Source organism: Taeniopygia guttata, chromosome 12, assembly GCF_048771995.1.
Source record: "Taeniopygia guttata chromosome 12, bTaeGut7.mat, whole genome shotgun sequence".
In the NCBI taxonomy this organism is placed as follows: Eukaryota; Metazoa; Chordata; class Aves; order Passeriformes; family Estrildidae; genus Taeniopygia; species Taeniopygia guttata.
Window position 1 is genome coordinate 14,866,756 of NC_133037.1, and position 27,745 is coordinate 14,894,500.

The 27,745-nt window shown below is 47.4% G+C and overlaps 2 protein-coding genes and 1 long non-coding RNA gene across 5 annotated transcripts in view; 1 reads left to right on the plus strand and 2 right to left on the minus strand.

The window, feature by feature from the left end:
- STAB1 (stabilin 1) overlaps positions 1–271 on the plus strand; it is a 52,685-nt gene extending 52,414 nt beyond the window's left edge. For all 3 annotated transcript variants that reach the window (XM_072934724.1, XM_072934725.1, XM_030282825.4), the window contains exon 70: positions 167–271. In XM_072934724.1, coding sequence (XP_072790825.1) covers positions 167–257 — 91 coding nt within the window. In that variant the 3' untranslated portion in view covers positions 258–271. The remainder of the gene's footprint in view (positions 1–166) is intronic.
- Positions 272–2,454: 2,183 nt separating this feature from the next.
- On the minus strand, positions 2,455–27,734 carry NT5DC2 (5'-nucleotidase domain containing 2). The gene is made up of 14 exons (XM_002194401.6): positions 27,345–27,734; positions 20,084–20,268; positions 19,279–19,353; positions 17,452–17,507; positions 15,639–15,732; positions 11,904–12,032; positions 8,795–8,855; positions 8,437–8,539; positions 7,859–7,960; positions 6,561–6,642; positions 4,087–4,173; positions 3,532–3,672; positions 3,246–3,310; positions 2,455–2,801 (listed from the first exon to the last, which is right to left on the minus strand). Exons 1-14 carry the CDS (start codon positions 27,586–27,588, stop codon positions 2,540–2,542), a joined length of 1,686 nt encoding a protein of 561 aa, XP_002194437.4. The 5' UTR covers positions 27,589–27,734; the 3' UTR covers positions 2,455–2,539.
- Positions 20,752–25,044, minus strand: LOC140684919 (uncharacterized). The gene is made up of 2 exons (XR_012057898.1): positions 21,400–25,044; positions 20,752–21,206 (listed from the first exon to the last, which is right to left on the minus strand). It is a non-coding gene; the product is annotated as an uncharacterized lncRNA (long non-coding RNA).
- Positions 27,735–27,745: the final 11 nt, after the last annotated feature.

The window sequence follows — 27,745 nt, forward strand, 5'->3', positions numbered from 1 at the left end:
CGCCCCCGCCCCGCGCCCCCGCCCCGCTCCCTCCGCCCCGCTCCCTCCGCCCCGCTCCCTCCGCCCCGCTCCCTCCGCCCCGCGCCCCCGCCCCCGCGGGCTCTCCGCCCCGCTCCCTCCGCCCCGCCCCGCCCCGCCCCGCGCTGACTCCGCTCTCTCCGTGCAGGACCCGCCCCTGGCGGACGCCGGCACCGACCCCCGCGGGTTCCCGCAGTGACCCCGCGCGGGCCCGACCACACCGCACCGCGGGGAAATAAACAGCTCAGCGCCACCGGCTGTACCCGCGCCTGCCTCGCCGCCCCGGCCCCGGCCTCCCACCGCCCGCCCCCAGCAGGTGGGAGCTCCAGCCCCTCCTTATGGCCCCGTACGAGGTGGTGCTTGCCCAAGCCCCCAGCAGCCACAGCCCAGTTTGGCCGCTCCCAGGGACGTACGGCCCGCGGTGTCCACGGCATCCCTCGCTCCTGTGCCCGCACACTGCCCCATGGTCAGGTACGAGGCTCGGCAGTCACTACCCCGCACACCCTTCCCGGGTGCCCCTGCCTGCACCACCGCTGTACGGGCACCGACTGCTCCGCACTGAACCCCTCAGCCTCGCTCTTCAGCCCAGGCTGCCCTTGGTCGTGCCCCAGGGCAGGCAGAGGAGCCCCGCTGAGCGCAGGGAGCGGTTAGTCAGTTAGTTACACATGCTGCAGACGTTTATTGAGCTACACACTACACACAGCACAAAGACAAGTGCACATGCACCTGCTACAGGTGTTTGATTAGAACAGCCATGTTAACAGATTGTCCAAGCCACTGAGTTGAGCACAAGGCATCTTGAAAGTGTGCAACAGGCTGGCACATGGCACAAAGACAAGGCAGTGACACACAAGTGACAGACTGACAGGCCAGCCTGGCACAGCACGGGGAGGAACAGGCGGGAGAAGATTGTGTGTGTGTGTGTTTGTGTGTGTGAGACTCACTGAGGGTTGCTGACACACACAGCACTTTTCTCTGAGTCACAAGTCCTCCACAGCACCCTGGTTTCTCTTCCTCGGCTGCCCAGCCCTTGGAGCCATCACCACAACCCAGTGCTCACACACCCCTGGTGCCCAGCTCCCTCCAAACCCACAGCCCTTACCCACTGCAGTAACTCATTCACCTCCTCTGTGCCTGCTCAGTGCCAGGCCCTCCTTTCTCCGTCCCCTCTCTCCTCCCTGTCACCTCAACACCGACTGCCCATGAGCAAGCTGGCACTGTCACACTTGTTGCCATCTCTTAATGGTGCAGCAGTGAGGGGAGGAGAAGGAGGACCAAGGCAATCAGTATTGCCACCCGTTTATCCTATAGCCCTCACTTCTCACACACCAACCATGAGGGCATGAGCTCCTGGCTCTTGGGGCCAACCAGTATCAGAGTGGCACAAATTCCCTACACCTCCTTTCCACCTCACCTGCCCTCTTCCCCTCCCCAACATCCTGCATGGCCCTGGGACAATCTGAAGCCTGGACAGGACCAGCAAGGCCTTGAGCCAGGTGCAGAACCCACCTTTCTGCACCTCATATCCTAAATCAGCTCTCACCTTCCTGGGCCTCCTTTGTCTCTTCCTACGGACTCTGGCATCAGCATCTCTCTGCTCTTCCTCCTGCTGAGGAGGCACCACAGGGCTTTGTCTGGCCCTGCTCCACACAGCACTTCACACCCCCTCCCCAAACATCCTCACCTGCCCCTCCAGCCACCTTAGGCCACATTCAGCAAACTGATGGACGGTCACCACCTCTGCTGCCAGCCCTGCACCTTCCCTGAAGGGCTGAACACATCCCTCTGCAGCTCACAGCAGACCACACCACATCAATTGCCAAAGTATTGATGTCACATGGCACCTAACCCAAAAATACCAACAGTGCACAGCCTTAGCTTTTTCAAAAAGCAGCCATGTCCCCAGACAGTAACTTTGAGACCCTGTGACCTACTCCCACACCCAAGGCTTGCACATCCTGCCCAGTGACCTAACAAAGTCCCCAGCTGCACAGACCAGTTTGGTGGGGAGCAGGATGGGGCTGAGGGCTGCTGGACAGGTACTGCTGCTGCTGCTGCTTTGTCCTGTGATGCACTCACTGCTGGGCGTAAGTGGTTGCCCAGCTGGCAGCCCTGACCCTCCCTGGCCATTTGCAGAGTCACTTATGCTGCAGTCCCAGGCTATGGGGGCAGCAGACTCGACACACCTAGTCACACCTCCCATGGGTTGTTGTCACCAAGCACTGGAGATGTGGAGCTCCATACCTGAGCCACTTGTGTGGGCACAGAGCAGGGAGGGACAGGGTCCCACCACCAGCATTGGCCCCTCCATCTCACCTACTGCTAGAGAGGACTCCCTGCACAAGCACCCATCCTCTGTCCAACCTGCAGTGCACTTCAGGGAAAGGGATGGAGCCAGTGAAGGGAGAAAATAAACACACCACCTACACACATACGCAAGTGTCAAACGCCCTTTAGTGGTAGACAGAGGTGCTGCCGGCCGAGCCCCGGCCGTGCTGCTGCTGCCTGCAGTACCTGCCCTTCACCGGATGTGCACCATCTCCTCCAGGAAGGGGGTTTTCATGCAGCCCGTGCAGAGCTGATCCATCCAGAGCGGAGCCTCGTGCTGCAGAGGGGTGCGCCGGGGGTAGAAGGTGAAATTCACGTCGTAGTTGAGCAGGCAGCTGATGGAAGCCATGTAGATATCAGAGAACCGCACCAGCCGGCGGGAGAAGTACGTGGGGTTGTGGAAGGTGCGGAAGATGCTTCCAAATTGGGGGTTGAACAGGTTCTTCGTCAGAGACCTGAGGAGACAGAGATGGTGTTCTGTAGCTAAACCTGTGGTCACAGATTCTTCCCACTCACTTAGCCCCTGACCACTCCACTCCCGGAGCATTCAGGGATCACCCCAAGTACACCCTCCTGAGGCTGTGGTGCAGACCAGTCCCTGTGCAGTGAGACTGATGAATATTCAGTGCACTTTTACTCCACCCATTATGGGCAGTGTCAGGAGCTATGGGAGCTGCAGTAGCAGGCAGCCCACCAACCCCTCCCAGCACCCCCCTTTCCTACACTGCCTTCAAATCAGTCCAACCTCCCAGGCTGCAGGACTGCACTGCTGCATGGCCCCCACCCAGAGGCAGGACCAGAGTCCAGCAGCTGCAGCAGCACCATCCCCAAAGCAGGTTACAAAACAGGGCCTGGGAGCCCCTAAGAGATCTCACAAGTGAGGGGGGGAAAACGCTCACCTGATCTCCTGCCGTTCCTTCATCCACTCCAGCAAAACTTGCTTTGACTCTGCATCCTGATACATCTGCAAAGGCAGCATCACATCCATCAGTCCCACAGACCATACCTCAGCTCCATGCAATTTCCACTGTAACTCACAAACCCAGAGCCCACTGCACTAGGAGGAGGACAAGGTATTTTTGAGACGCAGGCAAGATAGTACATCCCCCGATCCCCATGCTAAACCCAAAATTCAGACTCAGAAGGCAGCATATACCCTGTCCTGCTCAGCCAGGAGCTGTTTACCTGCATTCTCTCCAGCAGCCCTGTCAAAGCCTGCTGCCAGGTCAGGGAGTGCATGTACTGCTCCGTGTTTATGATCCGGATCTCCGTCTCCAGTTCAGGAACGATGGCTCCAGTCCTCCAGCCATGACGCAGCATGAGGTCCTGGAGGTCAGGGTGAAAAAACAACCAAGAATTCAACATAAAGATGAAAAGCCAAACACAACCCTGGTTCCTAGAAGAGTGGGTTTGTTCCCATTTTGCATTCTCAGGGGACAGCCATTCATGGCCCATGCCAATAACAACCATCTCCTGGTCACTAGGATCAGTTGCATGGAGCACCTAAAAAGGTGGGATCAATAGAAACTGCTCTCAAATTCACTTTACCCACAGAAAGTACTTGAGTAGCCTTTTCTCCAGTGCTTGCCTGTCTGACAGCAGTGGGGAAGCCTGTGTGTCCTGTGGGGGAGACACCCAGCACAGCCCTGAGCACTCGGAGCAGGCCCTGCCTTATCTCCAGCCACAGCAGCCATGTGGGATTGCTCCCACCTCACTGGAGAGCAGAGACATTTCACTCACCGCAAGGTCACTGTACAGATGGTCACCAAAGTAGAGCACTTTGGATCCACGCCAGCCTGTCAGCCTCAGGAAATCAAAGAGGTTGCCCTGCAAGTGACAGGAGCACAGAGTGAAACGTGGGTACAAGGCCACCTTGGCACATGCAGGTGTGAGCACTGTCATCGATGTCAACCTGCTCTCTGCCCCACCATCTACACCCAGAGGTTTCTATCCTTCCCCACCTCACTTCACTTTCTTCCCATGTGACAATCCCCATACATCCCTCAGCTTTTAAGGCTACAGAAAAAGGCAAAAACTCTTCCAAAGAGTTTTTGCAAACAGGGAATTCAGGGGAAGTTCTGTGGTCTAAGGCACAGAAAGTCAAGAAGACAACAAAAGGAGGCAGTTTAGAGGCTAAGAGACACCTAAATTAGAAAACCCTGAGGATGGGCAGAAAGCACCCCACAGGTTCTGGGTTTAAAAGTTGTTGGTCTCAGGTGATAATGATTTCACATGAGGCCTGCCCAGGAAGCCACTGGCAGAGAAGGAAATGGAGCACAGCCTTGGAAGGAGAAGAGTGCTCCAGTTACCTCAAGCAGCAACGGACCTGACAGCCAGGAAATTCATGCTTGGAGCTCCATGGAGCCACAGACCTATTCTGAGACCTCCAGGTCCTGCCCTCCTTTCCCCTAAGATCACAGATCTGGAGATGGAAGGGAGTACAAACTTGGCACATACAGAAAACACCACATTTTGGAACAGAGGGGCTAGAGGGCATCACTTCAACTTCCCAGTCTCTAGGGAAAAACACCAATCCCTGAGGTGCCATTCATGGGATGACCACAGGGAAAAACTACCATCCAGCCCTGCTTCAGGGGACAGGAACAGCTCAGAGGCCTCTGGCAACATCCCCAGCACAGCAAGGTCCATGGCCAGTAACACTTGCCAGAAAGAAGCGTATTATGACACTCCAAGAAACCAAAAATTCTGGAGACAGGGTGGGCTACAACCAGGATACACACTCTGTCACCTCCTAAGAACCACAGCTAGGCAACAACCTTAAGGCAGTCAGATAAACATGATAGTGGGGAAGAACTAGAGAGAAGTTCTTCCAAAATCCTACCCAGCCCACCTTCCTCCCTCATATTTTCCCTTTCTCAGTGCACTTGGGTGAACAACCTGTGGCCACAAGATGTAGGTGGGTCAAGGGCAGGATTTAATGCAGCAATGAACTCCATGGGTGAGGTGTGCCTTTTCTCCTGAGGGAGCTGCTAAGCCACTGGGAATGAGCTCTGCTTGCATGTTCCCAGCTCCAAGCTCTTGGCAGAAGATGGGACACCAGCCCAACACTTTGGCAGATCCACTAGACAGAGGTTTCCCAACAGCACTACTCAAGGACATGACCTACTCTGCTACAACGGGTCAGGTCCCAGCTAATTGACTGAAATCTCACTAACAGTTTCTTCCCGTGGGATTGGACAGCTCAAATAACCAAGAACAAACTGTCCTAAAACCAGAGGCAACTTGTCTCAGGGGACAGACCAGCTGCAAGAACAACACCCAGGGCAGCAAGTTCACCAGAGCTGCAGCTCATCTTCGGACATGCTGGTCCTTCCAGAAGGGGAGAGGCAGGAGCCAGGCTTGGTACTCTCTTTGATGCTTTGTACCCTGTTTGATCACCTTTGTTTCTTTATTCCTTATTTCTTTACTCTACACAAGTCCACCTTTTCCAGACTTATGGAGAACAATTTGGAGTAAGGTTTGGAAGATCTTTGCATGCACAACAGGTTTCGGAGAGCTGTGCCTTTTTAGCCTCAACTACCACACTTGGGAGCCCCTCCAGGACAAGAGTTTCAGGACCAGGACAATCAGAAGAGCTGAGGGAAAAGTGCACAACTGGCCATGCTGGACAATGTCAGAGCAGAGCTTCCAGGGTGAAGGTTTAATTGTATGTGGGGACATTCACTGGCCCCTCCCACACATCCAGGGGATGCTTCCTTACCATCCCATTTCACACAAACAGGGCAGCAGCAGGGAAAACCCAGCCTGGCAGAGGTAACTCAGCACAGGTTCCCTCGGGCAGAAAAGCAAGCACCCCACACCTTAAGTTACCTGGCCCTGCTCCGTCTTTTCCCACTTTTCTCTATCCTTCCATTCCTAGTGCCAAGCCAAAGCTGAAAGCATTCTGGGGGACAGTGTCCGACCAGGCCAGCGAGAGCTCCTGGGGACAGAGGGCACCTCCCACTGCCCACAGCCAGCACAGCCCAGAGTGTGTCTTCTTACAAACACCCTCTACCTACACAGATGCTCTTTCCAAGGACTTCTGTGTTCTACTTTTCAAACACCAACCATGAACATATGTTCTACAGCAGAAACCATAATTTCCCCTCACTCTGAACAAGCAGATTGTCCTGTTTGTCCAGTGATTTCCAAAACTGCAGGTGTGTTACAAGTCCCCACCATTTCAGACTCCTGCTTGCACCCATTCACTTCACCTCTTTGTAGATCTTTCCCTTCTCCAGCTGGTTTATTTTGTCCCACTGCAGTGAGCCTTTATCATCCAGTTTTCGAAAAGGTCTGGGAAAAAACAAGGGGAGATGTCAACTTCTTTTGATTTTTGGTGATTGTTACCCAGCAACCAGAACATTTGAATCACAAAACTTGTTTACCTATATAACAACTTAAAATAAAAGCTCTATATAAGTTCTAAGTGACCTTCTGTGCCTTCTGCACTATTTTCTCAGGGGAAGAGAAAGTATGAAAGGGAAATACCTTTCCAAAATGCTTCCATTGACTGTAACCATTTCATGTCAAAATCCCTAACAATTCTTCTTGCTTTCACATACAGAGAGGAAGAAAATAACCATAATGACTCCTTTTGAAATGCCAAGACCAAGAAGGCTTTGCCATGAAACACTTTGTGTGCTCTTTCAACCTGGCTATGTCCCAGCTCAACAGAGACCATGGAATGTCCTAATAGGATAAAGCAAGTCTGCAGAGGAAATGGAAAGCAATCCCCACACTGAGTTCACCAGGTGAACTGAGCTGTCTCCTGTTTTTCCTGAGGGCTTGCCATGACATTCTCCACTCCATGAGTGGATCTAAGGCACCAGGCAGCTGTAGATTTTATTTCCAAGAGGGTCAGATCATCATAGCTCCAAGCTGTGCTTGTAAAGCACTTCACCTGCAGCCCCATGAAAAAAACCTTTACCAGGCCAGCACAGCTTATAAAGCCATTCCATAGGTTTACTCCAGCATATGCCAACAGTCTGAGTAGCGGGGCAGGAAAAGACACACAAAGGAAAGAAGAGACCAATTCCCTAATAGACACAATACCCAAAGCAAAGAAGCCAAAGAGCAAAATAAGGACAGCAGCCTATTGGCAGCTCCTAACTGACCACAAAACCCAGCTGCCACATAAAAAGGCTTCCAGAACTGCCAGCTCCCAAACATGTATCCAATACAAACAAGACCCCAAAAAACCTCAAAAAACAAACCACACAGATACTTGCTGTGGGGAAGAGGAAAATGAAAGATTTTGTCACATTCTCAGGACAAGAAATGGTCATCTCTCATGCCTGTTTTAGAAACACATTTTCCACTTGGCTCTACACATTCTATCCACTTATTCCCAGACTGGTCAATCCTCAGAGAGTATCTGAGAGAACACAGGAAGGCTGAATACCTCCTGGAGCTAGACTGTGCTTAGCAAACCACTGTTTTGTGGCAGGCCAGAGGAGCAGTTCCCTGCAGGGAGGGCCCAAGCCCCCAGCAGGATGCCCTGCACACGTACTTGCGCCGGTCAGTGAAGAAGTTGGGCTTGTCCGCTTGCACAATGACCATGTCGAATAAGTCCCGCCAGTTCTTGCCAACCATGTGTTTCATTCCTTTGTCCCTAAGAGCAAAGGAACAGAAAAATTAACAGATCCAGTACTCTTTTTTCACCCACCACTGCACCTTTACAACAGTATGTTCTACATTCACTCCTATTTCAGTAACAGAGAAGAAAACAGAGATTTGTGAACCCCCTAAGGCTGCCCCATTGTATCAAGTGTTGATGTTGTGCTTGGTTTCAAGCTGTCACACACTTTCTCCTGCACTGCTGGAAGTCTGTGATACAGCAAACACTGCTAGAGGCATTAGAAAGTGGCAGCTCTGTAATGTTGTGGCCAGCCACAGCCTTGTAACCTCTTCAAAAAGTGAGATCAATGCTGTGGGTGCAACATTCACCACAAACAGTTCCCAGAGAGTTCCATGACTACTGCCACAAAACCCTGTCCCATACAAATTCCAGGTGCTGAGAGGAGGGAATGCCCTGCACAGCTCTTGCTGTGCCATGGTGACCCACTGATGAGCAATGATGGTACTCACACAAAGCTAAAGGGACTGTTTGTGATGAGGAACAGTTTCTTCTTATGGTTCACCAGGCGGTTTAGCACAGCATAGATTTCATCCCCGTGCAGAATATACTGCTCTGTATCAGAGTGAAACACACAACATCAATCAGAACACTTGGGCATAAGTCATGACCACATTTCTATAAACCAAACAAAACTTAGCCCCTATACCACTAAAGATGCAAATGGTCAGAGTTAGATCCACCTCAAACAGGCAGGCAATGAACCACCATAGTGACAAAGTGGCCTTCCTCATCCCCATCAGTCCTACCTAAAGAGAAAGACTGAGGAAGTGACAAGTGAATTTGGCACCAGAGCTCTATTTAACTCACCCATATCTTTTTCAATCCATTTGTACATCACTCCTTTCACATGAACATCTCTAATTGCATCCTAAAGAAAAGAGCAGGGGGGAAAAAGTTTCAGTTTTACAACATGGCATTCCTGTTTCCCAGCATGCAAACCTACTGCCACCACTGAGGACCAAGGCAGTGATGGTACATCCCCTTCTTGCTGAATGAACAAAAGCTCCATCACTGCAAAGCAGCAGAGCAGGCCCAGCAAGGCTCACCAAGATGCCTAAAGAAGAACAGGGTGGCTGGCTCAGCTAATGCAGTGTAAGAGGGAAAGCCTCAAAACTTATCTGTGGAAGCACAAATTCCTTCCTGCTCTTGGAAACAAGCACATGTTACCCCACTGGTTCCAAGGCAATAAAGACTGTGCCACTCCAAAATCATTTACTGTCCAAATATGGTACTGTCTCTGACATCAGGGGGCTTTTCTCCCTCCTGTGCCTGTGGAAGCTCTGCCAAGTGTGACCCAAAGGACAGGAGTGTGGCTGGGTTGAACAACAGCAGAGGAGAGCACCTGTGATCCCACAAGCCAAGGAGGGCCACAGCTCCTAGCCCTGGGTGATCAGTGTGCACAGGCAGAGCAGAAGCTCCCACTAGGAGAGTGGCACAAAACACAGCTGGGAGGGAAGCAAGTTAAAACAGATGCTGTCAAGGGCATCCAAATATCCCCTATTTTCCAGGCCAGAAGCCAAGATACAGCACATTTTTAGACACACCCAACTGAGATTCTGCACAAGTCTCCATCCAGCAAGATATGCCAGACCCACAAAACCATTTCCAGAGCAGCAACACGGTTTGCAGCGTTTGCACATGCAAATGCTTTTTTGAACAGCATCAATTTTCATCCCTGACAATTTACACAGGCTGCCTTTCCCCAGGACCCTAAAGTTCCTGTTACACTGTGTGTGCCCTTCAGGAGCTGCCCTTTCAGACTGAGACCCACACTCACCATTGACATCACTACAGTGACACGTGCCACAAGGTCAACTGGTCTTATGGCAATGCTGGGAAAACCTCCTCATGACCCCCCAAAATTTTTCTTCATAGCTGGAGAGAACCACAATTTACAACTTAAAAGGGGATGATGAAGGTGGAGGCATAACCACTTCAAAATGGAGCTTTAGGAGCTTCTTTCCACCATGTGGATTTGAAGGGCAAAAAGGCAGAAGTCACATCTCATTGCCTTATTGGAAGAAATCTGAATGGTGGGCAGGAGCTGTAACAAGAAAACAGCTTTCTCTTAACCAGCACTGTCACTAAAAGCAAGCAGAACTTTGGACTTGTGTCAAAACTACCTTTGCAGAGAAGAAAAATGTCAGTGTGCTCTTTCCCTAAACTCCTGCCCTCCAAAAAACAAAAGAAGTAGTTGGAAAGAAAGGAAAATGAAAATGTTTCTGCAGGTAAAATCTTAGAGCCTTTGTAGGTGTCAAATAGGGCCCCAAAAATGCCTCCAAGGGGAAGCAGGGTAAACTGTACATTCTTAGTCTCAAATATAAAGTGACCAAACTGGTGTGACAGGATTACTTTAATTACATGTCAGCTTCAGCCTTTACCATAGCCCAGGGTCTGCCCTTTTGACTCAGTGCCTGTAGCACTTAAGCTGCTCCCAAGCACACAGGCTGCATCAGCAGTACCACCAAGAGTTACAGCAGGGTGTCAGGCTAAGCCAGCGCTGCCCTAACAGCTGGGCTATGCACGTCCTCTGCAGGCACAGAAGGATCTCTGTGCTCGTGTTCACAAAACATTTATTTGCACTTGAACTTGGGTACTGCAAAGGGATACATTTTGCAAAAATGTTTGTTTATCCTCATTGTACATGAAAAAAGCAAGAACTCGTCTGGTGAGAGCATGTGATGGTCCCTAGTTTCAGTATAGATTTCAGACATTGCCACATATTTTCTGCTATAGCTCTCTTCTTTGCCGAATTCAGTTGTTCCTCAGGGATGAATGACCACATTCTCCACCAAAAGGACAAAGCCAGGATTAGCACTCCAGAGTCTGAGGGCTGGACCACACCAGTTGCCCTGCACTGGACACGTATCAGCTGTGGCAACCATCCCCCTGCCCTCCAGATTTCAATTAGGAACACATCCATTTGATCTCAGAGCAAGGTTCAGAAGATACTCTTGACAAAAGGCCTCAGGAGTCAGCTGTATCCCCTCTTCACATTTTCCCCATCCCAAGGGAAAAACCAACACCCAACACCCCTGACGTATGTTACGGTCCTGTGGGAAATGAGCTGACACGCTCCTATCAAGTGCCAACAGAAGGTCAGGACACACAGCTGACAGATGGATCCTTATCACAGGGCAGCAGCACAGACATGGAGCCCCATTCCCCCTTGGAGCCCCGTTTCCCTCCCACAGCTGAACAGCCAGTGGGTGAACCTAAATTCCCACAAGGTACCCTTCTCCACATACACACACACACACCAACCCTTCTCCATGGAAAAAGGAGTGAAATAAGGAAAGTGTGTTGTCTGCCAGCATAAGTCAACCAGAGAAGCAATCTCAAGCACTTACTCTTGTCTACAGCATTAACTGAGAAGTCAAACAGTCCCAACAAAGCTGATAATCCCACACAGCCCTTTCAAGTGCCACTTAACACCTTGGAATAAATGACACATGAAAGCTACAGTCACCCAAAGGATCAGACTACTCTGCAGCTGCAAGGGGTACAGGATTCCCAGAGCAAGCCAGGAGAGGTGTTTTACAACAATCACTGTATAAAGTAAACTGTTTGGTACACAGCTAGACCAAGACTCTTTGAAAAATGAGATACTAAGGAAAACAATTATAGAAAACATTTACACAAGCTTTGAGACGTATTTCCCATGGAAAGACCTTCAGCCTAAGCAGCCTAGGCACTCCTACATGAGATACACCAAAAACACCAGCTCTGTAGTAAAGACAAAACCCAAACAGGCTCTGAAAACACAGCTTTGAATATTCCCTGGTAATGCTTTGATCTAAAGGGACAACAGAGCTGTAATATCAGGCTGGTCACCGCAAACCCCTTGGGACTGGGTGCTGCAGGGCTCACAGCTCTGATGTGGTGTGAGTTGTGGGGCAGTTGACATTTCACTTACAGATATGTCTTTGTAGAGATGCACCTGGTCAAACTCAATGCCATGAGTGATGAAGTAATCAATGACTGAAGACAGCAGTGTCATTTCAGGAAGAGAAAAAATGTCCATAAACTGCTTAAGTGATGGACCCTGGAAAGCAAAAAACAAAAGGGAGACATTAAACCAAAAATACTGGGGGAAAAAATAGTAAAGCCAACAAACAAACTCATATCACCTAGCATCATCTGAAATATATTCCAGGCTAACAAAAACACTAGTGTGGGAAATCCCAGTCACTCAGCAAGCAGTCCTCTCTTCTTAAACAAAACACCAACCTTGAAGAAAGAGATGTGTCACCTTCACATAGATCATTACACAAACCCAGCATCATTAATACCACATAGTGAAGGTGGAGGAAGGAGGGAGTTGGTCCCAGATATTTTTATTTCAACCTCTGCTTCCCACCTGGACTCTTGGCATTAATAGAGGTGCCAACAGACAATGCTCTGCTACAGCAGCAGACAAGGGCCTTCCTGAAGATGCCACATTGCTCATCTTAACCAGGCTGTGACACTGGACACAGGGCACCAAAGCTGATCAAACCACATTCCAGTGAGATTTCACAAGGCAGTGTAAGAATCACTCCAACAAGCCATTGGTAATGCCTGTCTGTCGCTACAGAAGCCCAGAGGAAAAAGAACTTCAGCCCACCAGCAGACAAGTGGAAATGGACAATTACATCCTGACCAAGGAATAACTCCCCTTGTCCCTAATAGGCAGAGCTGCAGCTCTCACACACATTTGCTGTCGTTATTGCCTATCAATCACAAAGCTATCAGCAGGCCAAGAGCCAATTTTGGCACCTTTGTTGGGGGCCAACAAAAAAAAAAAAAGCCTCTCTGTACAAAAAAATGTACAGAGGCTTTCCAGTAAAACAAACTTTGTTTATTCTGTAGGTACTGCCTGTGCAGAGGACTGCAGCGAGTCTGCCTTGCAAGATGAAGCTGGGATCATTTTTTTTCATTTTCCATTGATAAAGTTCCAGACCAGAATGGGGACAATTACTAAGATGCTGTAAATGGAAAGTAATTTGGGAAGCACACAGACCTCCCCATGAACCTGGTCACCAGCAGTGCCCTGGCAATCCAGTTCCATCATGTCTGTGCATGAGCTTTGAGCAATCCAGGACTGATAGGCATGAAGTTGCAACACTGTAGGATAGTACTGGGCCACTTCAGAAAGCATTTATTAGAGCTGTGTGAAAGACAGAGATGAAAGCAGCATCCAGAAAACCACAGAAGGTGCAGATGGTGGAAGCTGATAGGGCCCCTGCTGCCTAATGACAATTGTGTGGCCCTGTCATGCCAGGATGTGCAACAAGAGAACATCTCCCAATTAGTCTGGCTGGGTAAGGGTGGCAGAGACCAGCCCTGTCAAAGGCAATACAAACTGGGGTCAAAAGGGCAAAGGAATAACAAACAGCATTTTGCTTGAGGTGCATTACGAAAAAATGCTGCAATCCAAAGCTATGTTGGTGTGTTGAGGGTTATACAATGTCCATCCACTCAGCACAGGACATCTTCACCTACAGCAGAAGACAACACAAAGGGCCACATACCACACACAGTGCTGCTGCTTAGGATACTCACTGACTCCTTCCAACACTTCTGTCCATTTTGATATCTGGTTGCTAAGGGAATATTTCTCCCATAGCAAAACCAAAAGTTTCTGTAAACAGCCTTCATCTTTTTTTCCTGTTCAGAGATTTGGGGAAGAAAGCAAGAGGGACAAAGACAAGCAAATCCTACTGAAATAACTAGGTATGGGATTTAGCAGAGCAATGACCTGTCCTACCTCTCAATACCTGAAGTACAGAGGAGACAGGTAAATGTTCAGTGTTAACAGCAAAGATTTACCTTATCAACTCTGATTTCATTTTTGTGTCTTGTGTAATTTTTCTACAGGGCAAGTCCAATCTCTCCCAATTCCCTTTAATGGCCTTGACTTCCTTAGGCAGACAGTGACAGGAGTTATGGCAAAAAATGTACTGTGCTTTCAGAATGTTACATGTGCTTTTTCTACAACACCCTTGAGACCTCCACCTTCATTACAGGCCATCACATGTAAAGCCACACCAGCTGTTGAACCTAGGGAAAGATCTGTGCCTACCTACTGCAGGTGTTGGGATGCTGGCAGCTGTCCACAGACTCCTGCTAACAGAGAACCAGGAAAACCCTTAAGGGAGAGTATTTGCACACTTCAGCCATATCAGTCCCACTTCTCTTGTTGCCTGTTAGCAACCTTCCTGTTACTCATACAGCAACATCAGCATGGCAGACTGAGAAGAACAAATCAAAGACCGCTGCTAAAGGCTCACTCCTCACCAGTTCACTGCACCTGTTCACACCAGAAGTCATCTTGACACTTCTTTCATCTGCCTCACTAATGTGGGAAAATATGCCCCACTCAGTGGCACAGGTTGAGCAGACATTGCTGAATGCAAATGCTATTAATTTTAAATACTTTTGTTCTCTTTGGGATCCACCTGTTAGTTCATGAGTCTATTACATTACTAGGAGAGAAGATTCACCTCTTCACAAAGACTAAGCTGATATCTCTACTTCTGTGGCCAAATTTTTCAATACCAACTACAGTAAAGAAGAAAGCACCTGGTACATACAAAGCACAGAAAGGCACCTCAGCACAAGTACCTTGTCCTACAGAAGGCCACAACTTGAAGCAGGTTTCATGTTTGCAATTATTTAAAAAGAAAGATGAAATCATCTCAAGTTTGGCAGGACTGAGGAGAGTTGCACAGGAGGAGGCCAGTCAAGGGCAGTTTACAGACAGATCAAATTCTAAACAAAAATGTCCTATATCAAAGCTGGAAACATCACTGAGCTATAAACAGAGTATATACTTATCCAGAAAGCAACTACCCAGATAAATTGTTCCCAAGAGAGAAAGAGAAAAATCAAGAAGTGACCTTGCTGGAGACTTCACAGAGCAGACTCACAGGGGTATAACCAGAGGAAGTGTGCCCTTCTGCTTCCAGCTTCCCCTAAGGCACCAGAACTAAGGCAAGAAACAAAGCAGCTCTGGGAGAAGGGATGTGAACGGTCCCGCTTGGCCACCGTGCCACATGAGACACTCAAGGAAGAAAAATCTCTCCTAACTTCCTCTAGGTTCAGGCAACCAAAGGATTTTTACAGCTCCCACAGACAGAAGGTCAGTATTTTACTACTCCCTATACTCATGGACTATAAATAACATCCCCAGAGCAGTTCTGAATGAGTGTGGAATGAGATCCTTAACATGAACGGGGAAAAAAAAACCTACCCAAAACCAAAGAGAGAAAGGCATTGCAAGCACCCTAGCGCTGCTAGACATGCAGACCTCCTCCCCAACAGCTCACTGCAAACACCAGCACTGCAGGCTGCCAGGGCAGCTTGGGAGCTAGATTTGGCCAAGGAACAAGCAGGGAACATCTCCCTATCAGACTTCAAAGCCATTCAGCTCCAGGCCAATAGCCCTTGGTATTTAAAAATGCTTTGCAGATGTCTTTCAGATGCTAAACTGCTAACTAACCTCTGGGGCTATTCCCACTAGAATAAAAACACACACTGCAGCTCACTGGGGACCAAGCCTTTCCAAGGGAGGCTGCAGTCATTCACGTGTGCATACAATTCCCTCTGCTTTCGAAGCTGTTCAAAGAGCTGCTCCTGCTGCATCCCAAAAGCCAAGGGCTTACAATACCTTGCCATAGAAGTCACTCATCTGGTACAGGGGGATGTGCTGTGTGCCACCGTAGAGTTCGATCACCTCTTCATCAGGCACCGGTTTGAGCCCTCTAGACACAGAACAACGCAGTTTGTCAATAATCACCAGTCTGTGCAGTGCTACAAACAGTAGAAAAAAACAGGACGGGGCAAACAGGCTCTTTCCTAAAACTCAAAAATTCCTCCTGCTCAAAAGAGACAGGCAGAGAGCCCAATAGCTCTAAAGATTCACATAAAATCTTTCCCAAGACATTCTTCAGATACCTTGTTTGCTCCTACAAGTTAATTGAGGGGCTTTATCCACATTCCAGCAGAATCCAGCCAGAGGCTTCTCTCTGTCTGCTGTCAATTTGCTGACAGGACTGCCCCCCCAAATCAGCCCTGTGACCTGACTTGGGCAGCACTGGGTAGCTAACTTGGTTTGGAGATGTTGCTTCCATGAGATACATCATCTTTAATGAAAACGTATAGGAAAAGGACTTCCTGAAAACAGGGTTTCCTTCTTATTCAGTTTTCCTAAACAGAACAAGATCTTAATTAAGACCATTCAACAGAGAAAGTTGTTTTTCTCAACCACCAAGAACAGGAGTATGGCTGATCTGTGTAGCTCAAACCATCAGGTTATCTGACTGCTGCAGGTTTTGCCTCTTGCACAATTTTGATTACTCTTTGCTCAAGCAGTCAGAAACTTTCCCTTTCTCCTTTTCTACTCAGTTATGACACAGCGTCTAAGAAGTTAAATGTGGCCTCAGTTGTGCTCAACAGCAAAGGAAAGTTTAGAAGGACACACAAAAAAAGATAGTTACAAAAGGACACTAGGGGAAAGAAAAGTGTTTTCACTAAATGTGTTTTCACTAAAAATCTCTTTATGAAGCTGAAGTAAAATATAAAGCAGTACAAACCCCTGGGCCCCTCACCCCCCCAAGCTGGCACTCAAAGAAGCCAATTCTCTCTGGTCATGAAACTCCCTTCTTAATATTCTTAGAGTGTTTACTGTAACTGAAGCTTAACAGCAAAAGGGTAGAGATCAAGGAAAAAAACCACATTAGCTTCCATGCTAAATATAATTTCCAGGAGATTTACAGGAGATTTGCCATTGATATTTATAAATTACTACTTCTTACACACCAACCCAAATCCTCTTTGGAGCAAGGTGTTTTCTCAGTCTCCAGTCTCACAGCTCTTAGGAGAAAAATTTGCTCTGCACTGTTTCAGCCACTTATTCCAAAGCATACCCAGTTCTTTTTGGAGAAATAAAGGAAAAATAGGACAATCTGCGACTTAAAGTGAGCCCAGATTCTGATGCATTATTACTTTATTGGCATGTCTATGTTACTTTAAGATGCAATTTGCACACCCAGATCACTCTCCAAGGCACAGCAGAGCACTGTTGGGACACACTCCTGCCTGGAAAAGACAGGTCCACGTGTGAACCACATAGAGAGGAGCCCTTTCCTATTGGCTGTTGGCTCCCAGGTGTTAACCCAGCCATGCTGTAGCTGCAGCCAAAACACCGTGCAGTGTACGTGACCAGATGTGCTATTAACCATTACAAAAAGCTCCAGGTCTTCCCACCCACACCTGGCTTGAAATGCTTGAGTAAAAAATAACTCCCTGCAATTATATGCCAGGTAAGCATTTGAAGCAAGAGCAAACAGGATGAGCCAGACAAGACTGTGCTCTGCTCAGGAAAGAAGCAGAACAGCATAAGCCATGAACATATACTGAGATGTAGAAATCTACTTTTGCATATATAAGCATTTAGAAAATGATTTTCAGAATTTACAGACCTATATGCAGTCCCCAGCTGGACATAATGGAAAGCATCGATCTTCATGAGAAGACTCTGTGACAAGGGATAGATATTTACTGTTAGAATTGGATTATTGTTAAAATTTACACTGAAACCGCATTCAAGTTCAATGTTTCACACAAATGGCATTCAGAAAATAAAGTTCAGTATGAGTATCCCACACCTATGCACTTTAGACAGCACTTATTCTCCAACTACTTTTAGACACACTTATTCATACTGTGACTTTTTAATGAGCCAAAGTCTGTTACACCCCAGTTTGTAGACATGGATGCAGTTGAAAAACAGGGACAACAATATTTCTGTGACTCAAGACAGTCTATTCTTATCTCCCTTCAAGAAAACACAAATTCCAAAGGCGCTTTGTGTGCACAGATCTGTTTCCCCACACATTTACCTTAAGCAGAACTAAGTGGGCAAGTTTTAGTTCAGAGCACAGCAGCACCCAGTCATTTTCCTTACACAAGAGCTCTCCCCTCCCCAGTAGATATTCAAGGAAAGATGTTCAGGAGCACACCAGGCTGGTAACAGAGCTTTCTTCACATTTTTACTATCAGATTCCCCTAATCATGAGCCATCCTTCTCCATCCAACATTCTGAAGCTGTAACAGAAGTCCTTGGGCATGGAAAGCAGCCTCACGCTAAACCCACATCACTCTGCAGCTTGCACAAGGAATGCAGCATTGAACTCCTTCCATCAGGATACCATATCAGTGCCTCTTGTTACACTGGAAAACCTCCCAGTGATCCGTGAGGAGTGCAGGCAAATATGCTGAAAGTCGTACTTAGACAGGCGTAACCCAAATTTCTGTGCTTTTTGCAAACTCTGATCCTGAAAAAAGAGAGTTCTCAACTTTCTACTCACTCAAAGGGTGCTTTACTTGACCAGGCCACTCGCCTGTGTTTCTCAGATATAGCAGCCAAAGATGAAAACAGAGAAAGAACCTTCAGTTTCCCACAGATCTACTTCTTGTTTTGTAAGGCCAGAGGCATAAGTGGTCTGCTGCCATACTATCTCCACAATTAGGACAAAAGACAGAAAATCTCTATAGTTTTCTCCTTCATTCTCTTTTTTCCCTCTTTCTGGAAGACAACACACACATCCCAGCCTGCACTGCCTGCTTCTCTGAATTCACTCAAACTCAACATACCAAAAAGCTGCTTCAGTGAAACAACTTTCTCTGCTGTGCTCCCACCTCACTGCCTGGCTGCAGCAGCCAGCATGACATCACTGGGCATCAAGCTTTCAGGGAATCCAAAGCACTGAGAAGGGTTAAAGCTAATGCCTGCATTCTGCTTGCCTGGGTTCTTAAGAAGTATGCATCTCAAGTAGCTTGGATCTTATTCCAGGCAGTCCTATTATTCGGGGAGGGGGTGGGGAAGGCTTCCCAGAGCATTCTCCTGACAAGTCATTTCTATTATTAGGGTAAGACATTATGCTCTGCTCCTGGCAAGTACTTGTAGATGCAGGATTGAGTTTTGTTGTTTAAATTTCCTGAAAGACAGAAATGATCACATAAACAAGCTCAGTTTTCTATTAATTAGGCTGTGGAATGAATTGACTTTTAAATTAGCAAGGCTGTTTACCAGAGACCTTTGCTAGAATGTCCCATTCTGCTGGAGGCCAGGCTGGCACAATAGACATCTTTCCTTGGGGAAGAACCCAAGCAGTTAAAAGCCCAGCCAGACAGACTCACTGGTCATTCGGTGACAGATGTTATTGTAAGCAATGACATAAAGTATTTCCACTAAAAACATAACAGTGTAAGACAAAGCCCAGGAGAGTGAACTTTGTACAGCTTACCTTTTGTACATCATAGTGAAGCCCACGTATGGCAAACCCCGGAATGTAGTCATACTTCCCAAGCCCTTCTGGATACTGGGAAGACAAACAGCAACATCATTAGAGCATAAGCACCAGATAATCAACAAAATCACTTCACCTGTTGAGCTCGTTTAGTCCTGCCTAATTTTGCCCCTTCAGCAAAGAAAGTGGATGAATGGAGTAAGACAAAGGAATCAGGATGCCCAAAACTAGTTTTTCTCATGTAAGGGACAGTAGTGAAAAAGCATCAGATTCACTGAGGCAGTGACAAGACTTCTTGTAATCTTTGCATATATTTGGCAAAGACTGGCTGCAGAGCCCCTCTAAACAGAAAGGCATGATGAGAAAAATGAGAAAAAAATTGCATAAGCAGTCACCTATTGCAAACAGGGTGTCTGTTCTGGGATATGCTCTAGGGCATCATCCCATCGACAGCACATTCCAAGTTCAGCACAGCTTCAGTGTTGGCCCATGATTTATGTTTAGCCACCATATGCACCTCCTACCAGCAATCCTGTAGGCATTATTTCCATATTTGAGTACAGCTGACCAGGGCTTTTTTACATTAAGCCTCCCTCTCCACATTTATAAAACCTCAGGAATGTACATCATGTTAAATAATCTCAAAGGAAATTATTTCTGCAATCAAAGATTGTGAAATATTAAGTTTATCTCAATAAAACAAGCAATTGACATGTGTGCACAATGCCTGCACAAACATGTCTGGGGCATTGCAAAGACAGCAGCAAGCTTAATTGAGTGGAAACTCTTAGCACCTCATTACCTTGAATTGTTCTATTAGGATGTCTCTGGCAGTGTTGAAAATCATGGAGTGTAGTAAATTAGAATACTGTGCTAATGTGTAATCGTAGTCAAAGCCATAGATCTCCACATCTCCCAGGCTGATCTCATTGTTAGCATAGATGGCAGCGGGGTTGAGGAGATTGCAGACTCCTGGTGGAAGGAGATCTAAAAGAAGGGAAAGGGGAGAGGTTAGAGAAACTGAGAGCATCACTGAAGTTTAGACTTTTTTTTTCTGGACCTAACAGCAGCTGGAAATGCCACACAGCAGCAGCAAAGAGCACAGAGCCGCTGTGGAAGGCTGCTGCTGTTCACTCACTCAAATAATGTCCCCGTGAAAAAACACACTGTGAAACCTCTGGCTGCACCTGGAGGTAATGCTCTCTAACCATCTGCACAGACAGATCGACCTTTTGTGTCAGGAAGCTGCAAAACAATGACCCCTGGTCTCTGGCCTACATGAAGCAAAGCAGACCCGAGGTTTTGAAGCGTCAAATTTCTATCTCAGAGCAGCTGCAGTTTCTGCAGGCTTCAATGTGAAAGGCAGCTGTGATAAATCACCCGAAAAACACACACCCCTCACTTAGAACTAGCACAAGCAAACAGGCTCTTGGAAAAAATCTAGATTACTCCAAACCAGAAATTGTGAGGTTTGTCTTTTGGCATTTTTTGTTTCTCACAACCAGACTTCACAGAGAAATCCTCCAAGCACCATTAGGACTTTTAAATTTTTTTTATTAATTGTCAGGAAAAACCAAAGTACAAACACCTACATGTAAAAAATACCCCACACTAAGTTATGCTCCTGTAACATGCAAAGCTGATAACAACAAGTGATCTGCTTTCCTCTGATAAACAGCTGTGGGCACAGCTCAGTCTTTGTATGTGGTTTGTCACTGCAAAGCAGGGTTACTGTTCAAGATGCTTGGGAATGACACTTTGCTCCCCAGACCACTGAGAAAATGGGGTTAAGTGACCAAGCAGCTAAACTACCTGTATATAGATCCCTTCCAGAGCCAGTCCAGAGAGGAGAGCTTTCCCTCCACTGCAATGGGAGAGGCAGGAACAGATCTTCCCACAGCTTTCCCGCTCCATGAGAACTGTCCCTTGTAAGAAAGAGCAATTAAAATAGTTTCTTGTAGTAGGTTGCCTGGTCACAGCCACACTGGGGTACAGAGGGGAAGGAAATATTTCCTCCCTCCTCAAAGATGGGTAATTTTCTCTTGGAATGATAGAAGAAGAGCAGGCATTTTCCAGATCCTACTCAGCATCACTGGGTAGGATTTTTTCTTTTCCTACCTTAACTTTTGGCATTTAGCAAGGACCCCTGTCCTGGTTCTTTACTGCTTCCTTGCTATAAAACCAAGTTCCATCTGTGTCTAGGACAAAAAATACATTATTAGAAAGAGATACCAGCCCTTCCCAATAAAGACTTTGTCTGGAATTATAACAGAATTTAGGCAAAAGGTTGAAGTTCTTTTGTGAGCTCTAATTCAGAGAGGTAACCAAAGAAATAGATTCAAATATTTCTAAATGTTTCTTTCACAGGGGAAAAAAAAAAATCACTGTTACAAAACATACCCATCGTTCTCTGCTAACTGACTTCCATTTGGCCTTCAAATACAATTCACCAGACCATGCAGCAAGGAATGACTAGAAAATAAAGCAGTGTATTAAGGCAGGAGGGCTAACTTACTGGCTACACACCAGGAACAAAAGCTCCCTGTCAGGGCTCTGCTGGTGGCAAAGTTCCTGGAAGAACTTAGGAGAGAGGATGCAATCCAAGTATTTTCCAGTGAGATTTTTAAGTATGGGAAATGTAAATAGGATTCAGATGATCACAGCTTTCATCCTTTCATCATAAATGCTCTTTGCACCATAAATAAAGAGAGTTCCACTTCCTGTCCTCACCCCCAGTCAACTTGTCTAAGCTTACACTGGGATTTGCTGGGTGTTATGTTTCTTCCTCACAAGGAAAATGATGACACAACCTTAATCACATCTCAGGGGAAAATTGCAGGGCTTTCCTCTTCTATTAAAGCACTTTTCTCTTTTTATGACAAATGCACCTAACTGCTGCTACAGTGTCCCTACAGAGAGGTCAAACTCTTCCCTTTTGCTCACATATCCAGGACAACACATTTTGATAGCCTGAGAGCATCATAAAAATACCATTGCCTCTCTTTTCACAGAAGAAAAGACAATCTTCTAGCTTCAGCCACATACAAGCCACAACTTTTGCAAAAATTTCAGGAAACACTAAGGGAGCAGTAGGACTTTGTAACAAGAAGAGAGCAGTCCGAACTTCACCAAGCAAGTTATATCTGTGATCAGAAGCATAAGCAGTCACTGTGCCACAGCATGATTTATAAAGTACATTTAGACACAGTGAGTGAAGCAACGCTCCTCTCTGCCAGCCTCAAAGGTACAGAGCCTCTCTGCTGTCCTCTGATAGCTTCTTACCCAAGTCGTTTTTCCCCACCCCCATTTTGTCTTTCACTTACACAGCATATTCTCTCTTACTTCCTAAGAGGGCTGAAAAAGGATGCACACACCAGCCACAATGATTTGCAGCCACTGGCTCACACACAATGCGTACCTTACATTCACTTCCCCAAGCACCACTCATCTCCTTGTTGTTTCCTATTCTACATCACTTACAACTTGCAGCTTGCTCTGTCCACCCCATCATCCTACATCTTGAATTTACAGTAATTTCAAAGTCACTGCTCTTCTGGAAAGGAGGAAATCTCTGAGGTTCAGTCTAGAGATCCATGATGCATGTTTGTCTCAGTGTAAATGTCCTTTTGCAGCACCCTCCTCAACAGAGCTGCAGGTCTCCATCTCCTCAAACTCATGCAATCTCCATGCAGCTTCCAACTACAGCAGGGAAAAGACACAACCTGGGAGCACACGCAAAATCAGTTTCAATGCAAGAGTCCAAACATGCCTCAGGGTTATAAGCCAGGTTTCAAGGAGCTTGGTTTAATTGTGTTTATTTGGGGGTTTGGTTTGCTTTTTTGTGGTGTTTTGCTTGTATGTTTTTCAAAGATATCCTCCTGGGTGGTTACCAGCCCTTAGTGCTTAATCAAGTCCTGGGCTGCAGGCTTGGGCGCTGCTGCTCTGCTGACGCTCTGCACGTAATCTGCCAGGGATCTTTGTCTCAGATTTCCTGGCAATTGTCAAATCAAAACAAACAGACACCCACCAGAAGCTCATGAAGATGCCATTTTTCAAGAACGATAGTTTTCCTCTGCCAAGACACCATAACAAATTGCTGGACAGATATAAATTAAAGAAAACAACCACACAAAACAAAATGAAGACCAGTTTTGGTTACTAAAAAAGAATAATAATGCCAACTACTTTTACTGTCTGGGTCCTAACTAGAAAGGCAGACAATATCAGTAAGTCACTGCCTACTCAGCACTTCACCCAGGAAGTCTGATCTGAGGGAGAAGCAGCGTGAGCACATGGCAGGACGGTGTGGGAAAAGTTGCTCTTGCACTGGATGCAGCCCCAGGAATCTGCCTGCTTGCACAATTTGCTCCTGTTTGCAGCTCCGATAGATTTTAGGGAAATGCCTTCATGTCCTCGGCACATGATGAAATTCAGCAGCAAAGGCAGACCACAAAAAAGTGTGTTTGATCTGTGCATCTCTTACACCTGGGTGTAAATGCAAAGTAAACACACAACATCTTCATTTTCCCACTGTGAGAACCTGGACAGCTGCTTAAATCAGAGTGTCTCCATGAGAGCAGAGGTGTCTCTTCCCAGGCAATAACCCACATTGTTAGAAAGCAATAACCCTCAATCCCCAACAGGAGAGGAGAGATGGAAACAAAAGCAGGTAATTAACTCAGAGCAGACACTAGAAACACCATCTGGCCCCTTGTGATGTGAAAAACGCTCTGGGCAGGAGGTGCCAAGCACGTCTCCTGCTTTTCTGAGCTCCCGGGGTGCCAGCAGCATCCTGCGGGAAAGCTCCTGCTCTCTCAGCCTCAGAGCCAGCATGTCAGTGAAGAATAATGCACAAACGAGGCAACTCACCCGCATGTCTCACACCCTTTGTACTCCCAGAAATTCAACCCAGCAGACATCTGCACTAATTTCTTCATAGCACAAGCAGGGAAAAGAAGGGTCCAGAGAAGCAGATGGCCATCATCCTTCACATTCTTCATGAATCAAAAAGTTTCCCTTGTTCACACTAAGTTGCTTTCTAGATAAACTGCCAGCTTTCCTCCCTTCCAAGTACCCCTTTATCCCCTTGAACTGTTGTTTTGTGCCATTTCCTGCAAAGCACTCCCACAGCCAAAGCAGATCCTTCTACCAATGGAGTAGGAAGGGAAAAATATTATCTAAAGACTATTTAATTTCAGAGGAACGCTGTTAAAAGACCTTGGATTTATGCCATTATGCCTAAATATTTTGGGATTTCCTGCCAATGAAATCTACACTACCTAAAAGTAATATTAAAAATATAGTTTCATCCCAAAATTACATTTTTAAAAAATAAGGCACTAGAAAAATGCTACAAGAGTTCTTCACAAGAAAAAATTGGTTATATCCAAGAAAGCAAAACTGAGAAGTTTATTTAACTGGTCACTCTTCCAGTTCTGGCTGTTCTCACATTTAACCATTCTCAAACTTGTCATGCAGAGGCGAGAAGTTTGTAGATATTGTACAGTTCCCTAGGAAAGCTGAGTTAGTGTAGCCACTGTTTACAGATTTGGAACACCTAGGAAAAAACAAACACTTGCTTATAGCCAAAGCATCACTGGCTTGGCTATCCCAATGTTTCCTAGAGTGCAAGACTTCAAAACTTACTGAGAGAGCTTATCAGCCTTCCTTGACGTTTATCAGATCAGAAAACAGCAAGTCTTGCTCAACTCCATCCCTATGACCCTATGACTAATGTGAATGTAGTTTTCCTCTTGGCAGAAGCAAAAAAAAAAAAAAAAAAAAAAAAAAAAAAAAAAAAAAATCACAGTAAGTGTCTCAAATTTTTAGCCTTAAATTTTTACAGGTAATGAAATTTGGTCATAAGAGTCAGTGCTGCAATAAGCAGGGGGGATAATGAAGAGAATGGTTTCTCTTGAGTCAACAGTGAGAGGAAGCTTTAGAGGCACTCTCCATGTATCTAGGTTGTCCTGTCATTTATACCACCCCACTCCAGCCTGGCACAGCACAGATGTGTTTATACAGAGTTGAGAACTTGTGCCTCTCCTCCAACCCCAAACTTGCACCACCACTGAGCTTCACTGCACAGAAACTCGTCCTGCACATCCTGCCCTGTCCAACTCAGTCAGCATTTATGGTGCAGAAATACAACAGTGCTCCATGGATCTGGTGCTAAGCAAGGGCTGGTCTGAAAACACAATGAATTCTCCTGGCAGAGACCTCTCTCCAAACCAGTGGCAATAACTGACAGCACAGGACAAGGGGCTGCACAAAGGTGGTGTTTCAGAGGGGGAAGGAGAAGGAGGCACCACAGGAGGCTGCCCAAACAATGCTGGGCAAAACTGAGAAACCCAACACAGACATTCACCTTCACACCAGAGTTAGAAACCAAGCACAAAGGAACAGACTGATGCCACCTTCTGCACAACTGTTTAATCATCAAAGCAACAATTAAAACCAACTTGGACCAACTCTGTCTCTTCCTGACAAGATCTCAATAACAGCACAGTCTTGAAATTTTAGCTTGGGGAGATACTCTTTGAACAAACGAGGGCCTTATTCAACCTATCTGATGGCTACCTGAAGGTTTGTGAAGAATCTGCTCTGTAACACTTGGGCTACTTCACCTGACCTCATTTGGCATTTACTCCTGGTGATTACTGCTCCACCTCAATTAAAAACTGTGTCTCTTGCATCACAGCAGAGTTATGTGAACACAAACTTCAAAATCTCACGTAGCAAACCAAGCGTTCTGCCAAGAAACTGTGACACAGCCTATTAGCACACATTTGCATTTATGGTTTCAATCCCATTTTGGAAAAGAAAATAATGCCTTTGAGGATAGCAAGGTTCAAACAGCAATACAAGCATTGCAAATTGGAATTTCTTTCAAGCAGTGGGGCTAAAACTACAACTCAGTTTGTGTATTACCAAAGCCCCAGTCCTGTGTCAGCATCCTGTACTGCCTTTAACAGTGCTGGAAAAGGAGCTCCCATCCTGGAATGCAGCAGGCTGAGCACCTAATGGCTCAGCAGCCAACTCCTTTACATTTGTGCATCATGAAGGACTCAAGATTTGATGCCAAATCCAGTGGACTGGAAGCTGGGAAAGGAAGGAATAAAAGACCTTGCCGATCTCAGAACAGGGAGAAAGTTCTTCCAGATGCCTAGGGCTGACTGCTGTCCTTATCCAAAGCGTTAAGTAAACAAAAGGTAACAGAGAGTTCTGTAGGAGCAGGCACAAACTCACTTCCTAGCTCTCTACAGTGCTTACCTTCAGCATTCCCAGCATCAAGAAACCACCAGGTTCCAGAGTTCCCTGCCCTCATGCCAATAAAGTTATTTTTAGGAGAGTTTAATACAGTGGAGGTCTGCTGCTGCCAAAAAGACCACAATCCTGTCTTACACACAGAGACACTTGGTGAGCAGTCTGAGATTTCTCGTTGCTTGGCAAGATTTCAAAGCACCCGACAGAGCCAGGTAACTTCTCGGTCAGAGAAGTAAAAACACACTCATGAGCAAAAGGTGTGACACGTGTGGAACACAAACTGAGCTCAGGACCATCCCAGGAGCTGCAGCACCAGCGCTCTCCAGGCTCACCCTTGTGCCAGTGGCGACTTGGACTCGTCACCCTCCACTCAGCATCGCCATCTATTTGCCCAAGCGCGATCCCGCGGGGCAGGCAACGGCAAAGTGGAGAAAAAGGCAACAAGCCCTTCAATTAGAGCATGTGCCGTGACAATGCCCACCATGTAAGGAGGCTGGTCATGAAAAGTCCCACATACCCTGCATGTCCTGCGACGCTGAGTCCAGACGGGGAATGTGCACAGAAGGAAGCCCATGATGGGGAGAGGAAGATCAGGACCAGATTTCAGTGAAATAAAACCATCCCAGAGAGCCGCGGGCGATGGAAGATGTGGATGGCATCGCCGGGGAGAAAAGCTCATAACCCGGCATCTGCACAGCACGGGCACATCCCCAGGGCTGCGGGGCGGCAAGGAGGAGAAAGGAGAGGAAAAGAAAAGAAGGGAAAGGCGGCCCCGACAGGACGTGGCAGCCTCTTACCGTAGACCAGCTTCTTCATCTCGTGGTACCTGGCCCACAGGTAGGTCTTGGTGTCGGCGCCCTCGGCCGGAACGGGCTGGCCGCCGACTCTGCCGGGGGCCGCCGGGTGCAGCTCCCGGGGCTGCCCGTGCCCACCGTCCCCGGTGGCTTTGTGCCGGCAGCTCTGGCAGGACACAGCCACGGCGAGGAGCCGGGGGGCCGCGCCGCCGCCCCTCCGTAGCGCCGACGAGCCCAGCGCCGCCATGGCCCCGCGGGACGCCGCAGCCTCGGAACACCGGAGGCTCGGGGGTGCACGGCCGGGCTGCCCGGCTCCGCTGCTCGGCTGCGCCGCCCGGCCCGCGGCGGCAGCGGCGGCGGCCAATGCCCGGGACGCGGGGCCGGTCCCGCCCACAGGGGCCGGC